We start from the raw sequence: 11331 nt of genomic DNA on the forward strand, positions 1-11331 counted from the left end.
GGACAACCGCCAACTCTTGATTTTTTGGATTTCCACACCACCGACAGTGGACAGTAATGCCCTTAATGTTTTGCAATATTGACCTATTCCTGTACCAGAGACGACAAAAGTCACGAGACTCGTGTTTAATGATCTGTTGAACCGTTCAAACTACTTATTGATGATCCAACTAATCACACTCTGTCCAATAGTAATCCTAGATAAGGCATTAGAGGGGCTAAGAAGTAAGAACAGCTGATCACTAAAAACCATCCATTAATGGAAATTCTATTTATTACTTTTAAACTAATTTGTGGATTTATGGATATATTTTTAACACAATTATGAGAGACCCTAATAAGTCTGTTATGTAGAGGTGGTAAGAGACTTCTTGGGCTTCACACCTTCCCTAATATATCAAAACTAAATTATCAAGAAAGTAACTCTTAACCATCCAGGATATGGAAAGAGTTCAAAACAGGCACTTTGTGACATGGAGTTTTAATCCCAAGGGGGATTGAGTCAGTGAATAAATTGGAATCTTGTATAAAATAATTATTTCTCTTATATAAAAGAAGGGAAAAATAAATCATGGGTTTTTTTAATGGAGCATAAATTATTGTTTGACTCTTTTAGTGCAATAAATTACGTTTAAGTCATATAGCAACTTACTCCATTATCTAACATTACCTTAATTCAAATTTAAAATCTAGAAGTACCTAAATATCCTTTAGGTTATTTAATAAATGTGATATGACTAAAATACTCCCATACGTTGTTATTATCAACCATATAAATGGATGAAGGAATTAACAATCCGAAGAAAAAAAAAATACCAAAAACCACACTTTACCCCACCCTTGTAACCAAAACCCTAAATTTGAAATCCAAATTCTGCAACTGAGGGGTGATAGCTATGTGAGACAATCCATATTCAATTGCATGGTGGCTATTCCATACCAATTTTTTTCTAGAACAAATTAGCTTACGAGCAGTACAAATGGTTCTTGCTTGATAAACCTACAAGTTACTCAGTGTTTATCGATAGTAACAAAGTGAATAACGAAAGTTCCATTAAAAGGGTTTTTCAGACGTTTAGTAGGGAGGAAGTGAGGAGAATGAGAGATACGATAATTGATTCCATAGTGAAAATTCATATATGTTGAGTTGAAGGAGGGGTTGGATGGTATTAAGGATGCGGCTGATGTTTCCATTGGTGGATCCTCTTAGTAACTAATTTCAATTTCAAATCTAGGTTTTGGTGGTGGTGGTTTTTTCTCTTTTGTGGGTTGAATTTTTACAATGGTTCTGACAGGGAGAAGGCAGAACGTAAAAAAATCCCTTTATCCACCTATATAGTTGATAACAATAAGGTATGAGACTATTTTATTCATATCACCTGTATTAAACAAGCTGAGTTACATTTTGATTCTTTGAAGTTTAAAATTTGAAAGTTGACGATTGGAGATGGCATTAATTGCTATAGTACCTAAATGTTATTTATTCCACCAAAGGGAACAACGAAGTTTATGTACTTAAGAATATCCATGCATAAATTTCTTTTTAAATAAAAAATTTGTCACTCTCAAAAGGAAGATACAGAATCTTATGAATTCCTCTTGTCTTCAACTCCCATCGGTCCCAACTCCCATAACTTCCAAATCCCTCCAATCACACACATGCAAGATAAAATCTCCATCTATCTTTTGTTCGAACTTCGAACATCCCACTCCTGGTGAGGCCTACCCCAACCTATATGAAGAGTTGAAAGAGGGTATAAATTGTGTGATATGCTATTTTGAGGTCCCTTCTGTTCATCATTTTTTATTTCTCTTGTTTGTCTTAGCAGTTTCATTCAATTCTGCCCTGTCTACGGTCGGTATCGAAAATTTTACCATCGACTATCTATTTCACTTTTCATCCACCTGCAAAATTAATGATGTTGATCGAAATTTCAATCTTGACAGTACGCAGCAGGTGCTACGTAACATTCAAGTTCATTTGCTATCTCAGCTCCCTTCTCACATTTTTGTCATCTCTCCCCCTTCACCCATCTTTATCATCCACCATTTACTCCTGTCTCATTTGCTACTACATATCCCCAGTCTATCGTCTCAACTCTGTTCTTTTGTCTTCATGTCAAGTGACATAGCTTTCGGTGCCCTACGTAATTTTCACTAAAAATCAATCCCTATCCAGCTGTTCCAGCTCGCATGACCTAAGCTTAATTAGGTCGGTTAAATTTGTTGCTTCAGTTTGTTAGTTTGTGCATATCTAGCATAGGCTAAACTTTTGATTCTTTGTGTTTTCTCTCTGGTCGTGTTAAAGCGAGCTTAAACCTCAGTTTCCGAATGCTTTGCACCATTTTCTTGACACAATCTGTACGTTAACCAGCCATGCATGTCTCAGTTTTCGAGCTTCTTGTACTTGTCATTAATTTGTATGTGTCACCTTAGCTTCGATTTGCGTCTTTTGCATGCAAGTCTTGTTTGTATGAGAACTCTTTTCACGAGTAGGATATTTGTAAGGTTCACAGTGTAAAGAATGAGGCCTACTTGTAAGTTAGGTTACTTTCCATGGGTTGCATATGAAAACCCCACCATATATGCTGTATAGAATATAGAAGGAGAATGTTCTTGAACTAAATCGGACCACCCTCAATGTACCTTGCTTCAATCCTGCGAGATTTCGAATTTCTTAATGGTTGAGATTGAAATTTGAACCGAATTCTCCATTCGTCGACGGTCTCCCAAATCTCGCAGAAGCTCATCGACCTCGGATACCGATGAAGACATGGGTCTTTTCTTTCCGTGGGGTGGTTTCCAGCATGCGGTTTTTGGTAATGATTCAAGCAAGGTGAAGGAAAAACAGTGGAAAAAAGAGGAATTCGATGAGTTATGTGAAATATGTTATTTATTTGAGTTCCCTTCCTTCTCTCTATGACACTTTTATCATTTTTTTGTATCCCTCTCCAGTCTGTCTCAGATCCTCTTTCACATTTTTGTTATCTCTCCCGCTAGCTTCACCCATCTCTATCATCCACCATTTCCTCCTGTCTCATTTGCTGCATGCTGTGTATCCCCACTCTATCGTCTCCATCTCTCTTCTTTCATCTTCTTGTTAAGTGACAGCTTTCAGGGCCCTACGTAATCTTCATTAAATTCACTCCCTATCCAGCTGTTCCAGCTTGCATGATTTAGGTTAATTAGGTCGGTTAAGTTTGTTACTTCAGTTCGTTAGTAATAGTCTCTATGTCTATAGCGTAGACTAAAGTTTTGATTCTTTGTGATGTGTCTCAGGTCATGTTAAAGCGAGCTCTTTTTTTTTTTGGGTAGATGTTAAAGCGAGCTTAGACCTCAGTCTCAGTTTCAGATAGACAATCTCTTTAACCAGCCAGGTCTCATTTGGCTAGCTCCTTATGCGTCTCATTTGTACGTGCCACCTTAGCTCAAGTTATTTTATTTGAAACAATACCCATCATTAACGAAAAAAACACCCAACACAAGACCACAAGGGATGGGCCAAGCCCAAAACCCCCAGAAAAAAGCGCAACAAACAGGACCAAAAAGCACGGCACCACAGGGGAACAAAATACACGCCCAAAGGTGGACACATAAACACGCCACAACGGACAACACGCCCAAGGGCGGACACAAAGCGTTGGTTGCGCGTGGTTACATCAAAAGTGCCGAGGAGAGTGCGAACGACCTAAGCATCAAGCTGCGAAAAACTGTATCCCCCAGCACAATCGTGCAACCAAATAAATTATTGTTATTTAAAACCAAAAAAGGGAAAAAAAATGCCGCAACCAAAGAGAGAAAGCGGCCGGAAAAACAAACAGACGGCACCCGGCCGAACAAAAAGAAAGAGGCGGAGAAGGAGCAGGAGATCAGCGACGGAGAGGCGAAAGAGGAGAAAGAGATCGAAGCGAGGAGCGGCGGAAGAGGAGACGGGCGAGGCGGGAGGCGGAGACGGAGACGGAAAGACGGGGGGGAAGAGATCGGAAAGGCGGGAGGCGGGAGCGGAGACGGAGACGGGAGGCGGAGGCGGAAGAGGAGATGGAGATGGAGAGGCGGAAAGGAACGGAAGAGGAACAAGGGCGGGAGGTGGAGAGGAGACAAAGACCGGAGGAGACGGGGGAGAAGAGGCAAGGAGATCGAGGAATGGAAGAGACAAGCCCTCCGCCTCAAGCTTTCCACGACCTGGAGATGTTGCAGAGCGGCGAGTGGAGATGTTGTTGAGCGACAAAGCTTTCCTTTTGATATTAGTTCCAAAATACCTTAGCTTCAAGTTGCATCTCTGCAAATGTTGATTATATGAAAACTATTTTTCACGAATAGGATGTTTGATTGAAAGAAAAAAAAACGAATAGGATATTTGTAAGGGGGTTCAAATCCTATGTAACGACCTAAGGAGCTATATACAGCTATAAATATCTAATAGTGTATTTTTTTGTGCATGTGATGCCAAAAATGATAAAGAAACAAGGCCAAACAAAAGATTTGATAGAAAAATGGAAAACTCTGTCTCTCAAAAAAAGTTCATTTAGAAACAACGTTATTCAGCTGTTTTTGTACAAAATATGATTTTATAGTACCAAGAAACTTTAAAATGAAAAAAAAAAAAAAACAGAAAATTTCTAAAATGCCATTGAAAATAGTATAGTGCCTAAAATGCCTTCAAACGATCCCGAAACATGAAAAAATGACATTCATCACTACCAAGCAATGTATCCTTCTCACAAGCTCGTTTCAGATCAACGAGATGAATTTCAATTCATTTCGAGTATGGGACCTCAAGATACCCCATGAGTCACCCCACATGCATTAGTATGCCACGTGTTTTATTTATGCTGCATACTGTTGGATTCATGCTATGTCAAGGATTAAACTTAAACCCCTCAACCATGGTTTGTTTTATGAATCAACCCAAACCCACAAATGATCGAGATTTTTCTTTCCCTTATGCTGCATTTGTTTGTTAGAATAAACGTGAGGTGGGAAAAAAAAGGATGAGAAAATTATTGAAAAAAATGTATTTTTCCATTAAATCATAAATGTGTGGTTTTTTTTGTTGCTTTGGATGGAAAAGTTAACTTGTGCGGGGGTGGCAACCTAAGTTTTCCACGGAAAAAAATTTGTACAGTGAGGTGGCAACACAAGTAAAATTTTTAATCAAGGCCCGATTAAAAAATTGAGTTTTAAACTGCAAAATACCCACGTTTATGCCGTTTTAGCAGACCCCACCCTTTGCTGAAAAAATGGGAAAACCGATCAAAGACCTCACGTGCCATTTCAACTCCACTTCTCTCAGCAAACGCCAGAAAAGACAGCCGAGAAGCAGGCCCGCGAGAGTGAATGTAAATACGAGAGATGAAAAAGCAAAATTCACCTAAAACGAAAAAAAAACGAAGGACCGAAGAAAAAACAGAGGAAAAACAAATAAAGAAATTGCAAATCCTAAAAACCAAAAATTTCTCCTCCTCACTCCAACTACCAGCAATCAAAGAAGCCCACATGTTTTCTATTTCATCACAAAAGAGGGGGAGGGGGGGGGTTTTTCCTTCAACCCACCTGGTGGCTGTGAGGAAGAGGACCATAACGAAACAAAGCCCATAGATATTGAAGAGACCATGGAAGAAGGCGTGAGAGGAGGGAAGAAGATGGAGGAAATGCAAACAGGAAAATCAGGGGGTTCTCTTCGAACGGTAGGGTGGCAACGGTTATACTAGGATTTTTCATTAAACTAGCTTTTAATCAAGCCATAATTAAGAATTTTACCGTGTCAAACTATGGTGCCGCACCACGACAATCATCTGATCCCCCCCCAGACAGAAAATTATGGGATTTTGTGAAAGCAGAGTAATGAAACAACTCCGGATCTCGAATCCTTTCTCCCTGCTTAAGAGTCAAACCTGGTTTTGGTCTAAGGACCTGATCAGGTTCTCCATTTTCCAAACAATATCCTTTATTAAAAAAAAATCCCAGTTTTTATGTCCCACATGAGAAACTTGGTTTGATTAACGTTTATTTCTGGTTTTTCTTCTTCAACGGGATCTCCGGATCCAACTATCAATTTATCATTTTCTGCAGTGGGCAGTAGATTCAACCATTATATTCCATGAAATATTTTCACCCATCCTTCTGAACAAACCCTTGATTTTTCGGATGTCAACATCTAGCGCTCTCTAAAGCTCACCAATCATCAAGATCACAAGATGAGAAACCAAAATGTAGAATAAGGAAAATAGAGATCAAGATATCATCTGACTGTTACTTCTTCAATCCCATCCCTAATCTTGGGGTTAAAGAACATGGTTGGGACTTGGGGTGGCTGAGGTTCTGATGCACTCGAGGTCTCAGAAAGAGACGCTGGGAAAGGAAAAGAACGACTCGAATTTTTTTCCTTTGTTTTTTAGGGAAGAACCAAAATAGTTCACGGTGATTTGGTTGGGTGAGTTGATGGTTGGTTCAAGAGTGGTTTGAATGGTTCAATGAGTATTGACTGAAATAGCGTTTTTTTACCATTAGATTCACCAAGATACACTTGACACATTTTCTTGAGCTTGGACTTGAATGATGCGCATTTAATGTGCAGCACCTGCTGTCAAAAGTCGAGATAGATCTCGACAATCAGTCTTGTAGGTGGTTGAAAGTGAGATAGACGATAGTGCTACAAATTTAATGCGCAGCACTGAGATTGAACTGCATATTCCTTTAGCGGTTGCTCATTTGGTTACTGCAGAGGATTTGAACCCCACAAAGGTCCACTTTATCAACCCACCAACAATGTAAATCATAAGGATAGAGTTTAGCATTGCGCAATTAATGCGCAACACTGAGCTACATATGGTGAGAATGAAATGTGGTTGAGGTCGAAATTTGGACCACTAGTTTCATTTTTTTTTTTCAACCATCCTTACCAATAAGTCAATAACCAAAGAAAAATAATGCAAATGAGTGATCGAGATTTCGACCTCGACCACTCATTCGATCGTGGCCATACGCAGTACTGACGTTGAACCCAAGTGGTAATGGGCCTACTTGTAAGTTTTCCAAAGAGTGCATGGAAAATCTTCCACCATATATGATGTATAGAATATAGAGGGAGAATATTCCTCTGGAGTAAATGGGAGCACCCTGGATACCCGCGAAGGCAGGGGCTTAATTTGACATCTCAACCACCACCTATTTTCACTAGAAGCAATTGAAATGATCTTAGAACACTCCCAAATTACATATCCCTTGTATTACTTCATCATTTGTTTCACTCTCGAGCTCTCTTTTTTTTCTTTGTTTTCGCGTAAACATACAAAAGTAAAATGCTGATAAGCATGAATTCGTAGCTCTTGTTGTAGTTTTATTTAAAAATTCAAAAATCTCGTTTTGATTAATCAGTTGTATTTTTTCTCAAACGTTAAAGGAAGAGATGTGTTTCTTGGAGACAACCCTTAATTGGTGTCTTTTACTTTCTTATATAAAGGTGAAAGGGGTTGTTTATTCTATAGTAGACATTGCTTTGAAATTATTTTTAAAATTTTGTCGATAATGGATTGGTGAATATAACTTTCGGATCCCTTAGTTCGTCGTTATGGAGTGCACCGTATACGATGGAGGGGTTGATTGATCTTGAGGGTGAAAACGCGCTTAGAACCCGTGTGCACTATTTGGGGCGTTTAAATACCTTAAAGAAAGTGTCGAATACCACCAACACGTCTCAACTCCGCCAACTTTGTTCGCGTATCACTTGATGGATGTGCGCTAGTGTTTTTTACAAGAAGACTATTCATGCCATTCGAAATAAGATAAGTTTTCATTCTTATGATTATGTTTCATTTGTCTTGTACGATTGCCCATGTGGTAATGTATTTTCCAACATCTATGTACCTACTAGCTAACTCTAGCCTGACTAGCCAGAGTCTTGGGTTGGGTTTGTTTTGAATCATGTTTCCACAAATATCTACAACTGCGAAGAAGGATTAAAACCATTGCTGTTACCATCCTTGTTAACGTCGTCTATGTAATTGTTCTCATCGCCGTCTTCCATGTACCTCTTCCAGAACCAGTGTTGTCTCCAAACTCGTTCTGTCATCTCCTCAATTGGGATGTTCTTGGTTTCCGGAAGTAGAAAGAAAACGAAGAAGGACATGATGAACACCCATCCAGAGAAGAAGAAGAAAATACCGAACTTGAAGTTGCAAAGCATGGAGAGGAAGGCCTGTGCAATCACAAAGGTAAAGAGCAAGTTGACACAAACCGTCACACTCTGCCCAGCCGAACGAGTCTCTAATGGGAATGTCTCACTAGGTATCAACCACCCAAGTGGCCCCCATGACCATGCAAAGGAAGAGACGAAGGTGCACACCATCACAACCACCAGCACTGCATATCCTTTCCCAAGGTTGTCTGAGTGATCCGTGACCTTGAGCCCTAATATTATTGCGATAATCACCTGAGATATGAACATCTGAACACCAGCTTCCAGTAAGAGCAAACGGCGACCAACCTTGTCGACAGAGTAGATGGAGACCAATGTAGACAGGACATTTACAGCCCCTGTAATGACCGCCGAGTACAGGGATGCATCGCTGCCGAAACCAAATGTGTTGAAAAGAACTGGTGCATAGAACATAATGGCATTGATACCAGTGAATTGCTGGAAAACCTGTTTAAGAGAGAGATATATATATCTTAGGTATATACTTGATGGAAACCATTATAAGGGAACTAGTGAATGATAAATATTACCTGCAAAGCTATGGCGATGATCAGCTGGGGACGGTTTTTTCTGTTGAGGAGGTTTCTGAAGGGGTGTTTGACTTGTTTAGCTACACGGCTGGCCTCAACTAGCTCCAAGAATTCTGGTTCAATCTTGTCAGTGCCACGAATCTTCCTGAGAACTGCTTTACCTTCTTCCAGGCGACCGCGCTCTATGAGACTATTTGGAGTGTCGACCACCATTAAAGCACCAACAGTAAGGAGGACAGCCGGGATTCCGGCAAGCCCAAGTGATAGCCTCCATCCCCACCCACCTTGGATTCTACACAGTTCAGCAAATACAATTAAAGCAAATTAAAGAATCATCACAGACTAATGAAGAGGTTTATATATGGCTAGCTCGTTAATTACTTGGCGGTTCCGTAATTGACGAGATTGGCAAAGAGGATTCCAATGGTGACATTGAACTGGAATAGTATATTTAATCCTCCACGTATTCTTGTAGGTGCTATCTCTGATAGAAACAGAGGAACTGCCTGTTGAATTTCAACATTTACAGATAATTAATTTAAGAGGAAAATATCAAATTAGTAGATAAAATTAAGAACGGTCACTACCTATTACTAGAAAGACAACGCAGAGAACATCATGTTAAGGAAAAACCCAATAAAAATATCCAAATCAAAACAAAATTTCGGATAACTTTTTAGGGCCAAGGGTTGGGAATTGGAAGAGTCTGGTCTGTTCACAAAGGATTTCCACTTTCACCAAATGGATAAGATTTCTTTTTTTTGACAGTTAAGAAAGACCTAGAGAAATAGCTTCTTGGTGAAGTGAGAACAGGTATGAACTTTCTTCAAAAAGGTCTAATGGTCAGGTGGAAAGTGAAACCCTAATAAATAAATGAAAAGGGTATTGCCTGACATTCTCGAAATCAAATGGTCCTAACCTCAAGCCATGGAGCATGAAAGCAATGCATGCATGATCCAAGTTGACAGGACTCAAATCAACTCCCATCAGCTTTTTTTTTCTAAATAATATTAATTAAATAAATAATTAATTTAATTATTTTCTTCACCTACTAATAAGGGTTGAATTCACGACTTCTCCACTGAGAAGTATAGGTCTTTATTACTCAACCAACCATGCATTAGCACCAGAAAGGAATTAATTTGATTGATTTGATTTGGTGACCTAGATTTAAACAAATAATCTAGCAATTAATGAAGAAGGAAGAATAGAAGAGTAGTTTGATGGCATAGAATGAGAATAAATGGAGTACCTGATTAGCAAAACCGACACCACAGCCAAGAAGGATTCTTCCTACGATGAGCATTGCAAGGTTTTGGGCGGTCGTGTTTAAGACCACTCCAACTATGAAAAATAACCCAGCGATAAGCATCGTCAACCTCCTTCCGAGCTTTCTTGTAGTGTAAGACGCGAAGAAGGTCGCTGTCAAACCGGCAAGGTATAGAGACGAAGTGAATAACTGCAATCCTTGATTATCGTATTTGCAGTAGTTGCTGTTAATTCCTGTTGTTTCCTGTGTTCTTTGATACACCACCGGGAAGAATTTTTGAAGGAAAGGACCCATGGATGTAACGCCTCCTGCAACAAAACAAGAGAGATTCAATTTAATCCAGAAAGAACGAGTTTTGGAGAAGAAGAATAGTCATTTATCAACAATTTTGCTTTACTCGATATATAGTGGTCTTTCAACCATCGAAAATCCAGAAAATGACTAAACAAACTCCTAAGGAGGATCAAGCAAATTAGAAGAGTTCCAAAATGAAAGAAACAAAACCTGAAACTCCGACGTCGTAGCCGAACATCAAACCTCCGGTAGCTGCCGTTATAGATGAAATGATGACGATCGGTGTAATCCGAGCTTCAAACTCATTACCGGCTGTCGCCGGAGCGTGGAAAGCCCCACCAGGCATGATTGCAGATATTACAGAAGATATCTCAGAAGAAAATAAGGAACGGAGTTGGAGAGAACAGAAGAGCGATGCTCTCTTTGTAATCCGTAATCCATCACACACACACGAGTACTGATGCTTTTATAGATAAACGAAGGGGATAAAACCAGACTATGACAGTTCGCATTTTATTTTGATATATTTTATTATCCAGGGAGGTCATGACCCAGACGGGCACGCACGGCTTGCTGAGTCAACAGAAGGCTCTCTCTCTCCTTTTTTCTTTTTTTTTTTCTATAAGGTTTTAAATCCGGATCTTCCAACTCCAGGCATGTTTAGGTGACACCTAAGAGTGCAAGTTTGACTTTGATGATTTGAACTATAGTAGTTTTTTTTTGCAAAATAGGCATTCATTGAAATGCCTCTAGATTAAATCTAGAGGAAATAACAGAAGGATTAACAATACACATAGGAGGCAAATCATTCCAAACTCTACTTAACTGAAGAGCCCTAGTCCCTTTGGCAAGAAAATCAGCATGATGATTTCTAGATCTATTCATAAAAACAAAACAGACAAAATCAAAGCAACTTGACAGCCTTTTAATTTCTTGAACCAGCCCACAACTAACTCAGTCTAAAGACTGAGTTTGGCCATTTAAGGCCTTAATGGCTGGAAGGCAATCAGAGTGAAAGATGCTTTTGCCCAAATAAACTGG

General features: G+C 39.4%; 1 protein-coding gene across 1 annotated transcript; it reads right to left on the reverse strand.

Moving 5' to 3' along the window:
* Positions 1-7779: 7779 nt before the first annotated feature.
* Positions 7780-10707, reverse strand: LOC149028532 (sugar transport protein 13-like). Its single transcript, XM_089148659.1, has 5 exons — positions 10501-10707; positions 9979-10304; positions 9108-9232; positions 8727-9018; positions 7780-8643 (listed from the first exon to the last, which is right to left on the reverse strand). Exons 1-5 carry the CDS (start codon positions 10634-10636, stop codon positions 7939-7941), a joined length of 1584 nt encoding a protein of 527 aa, XP_089004785.1. The 5' UTR covers positions 10637-10707; the 3' UTR covers positions 7780-7938.
* Positions 10708-11331: the final 624 nt, after the last annotated feature.

Source organism: Hakea prostrata, chromosome 1 (genome assembly GCF_041222555.1).
Source record: "Hakea prostrata isolate BN-2017 chromosome 1, UWA_Hpros_2, whole genome shotgun sequence".
Classification (NCBI taxonomy): domain Eukaryota; kingdom Viridiplantae; phylum Streptophyta; class Magnoliopsida; order Proteales; family Proteaceae; genus Hakea; species Hakea prostrata.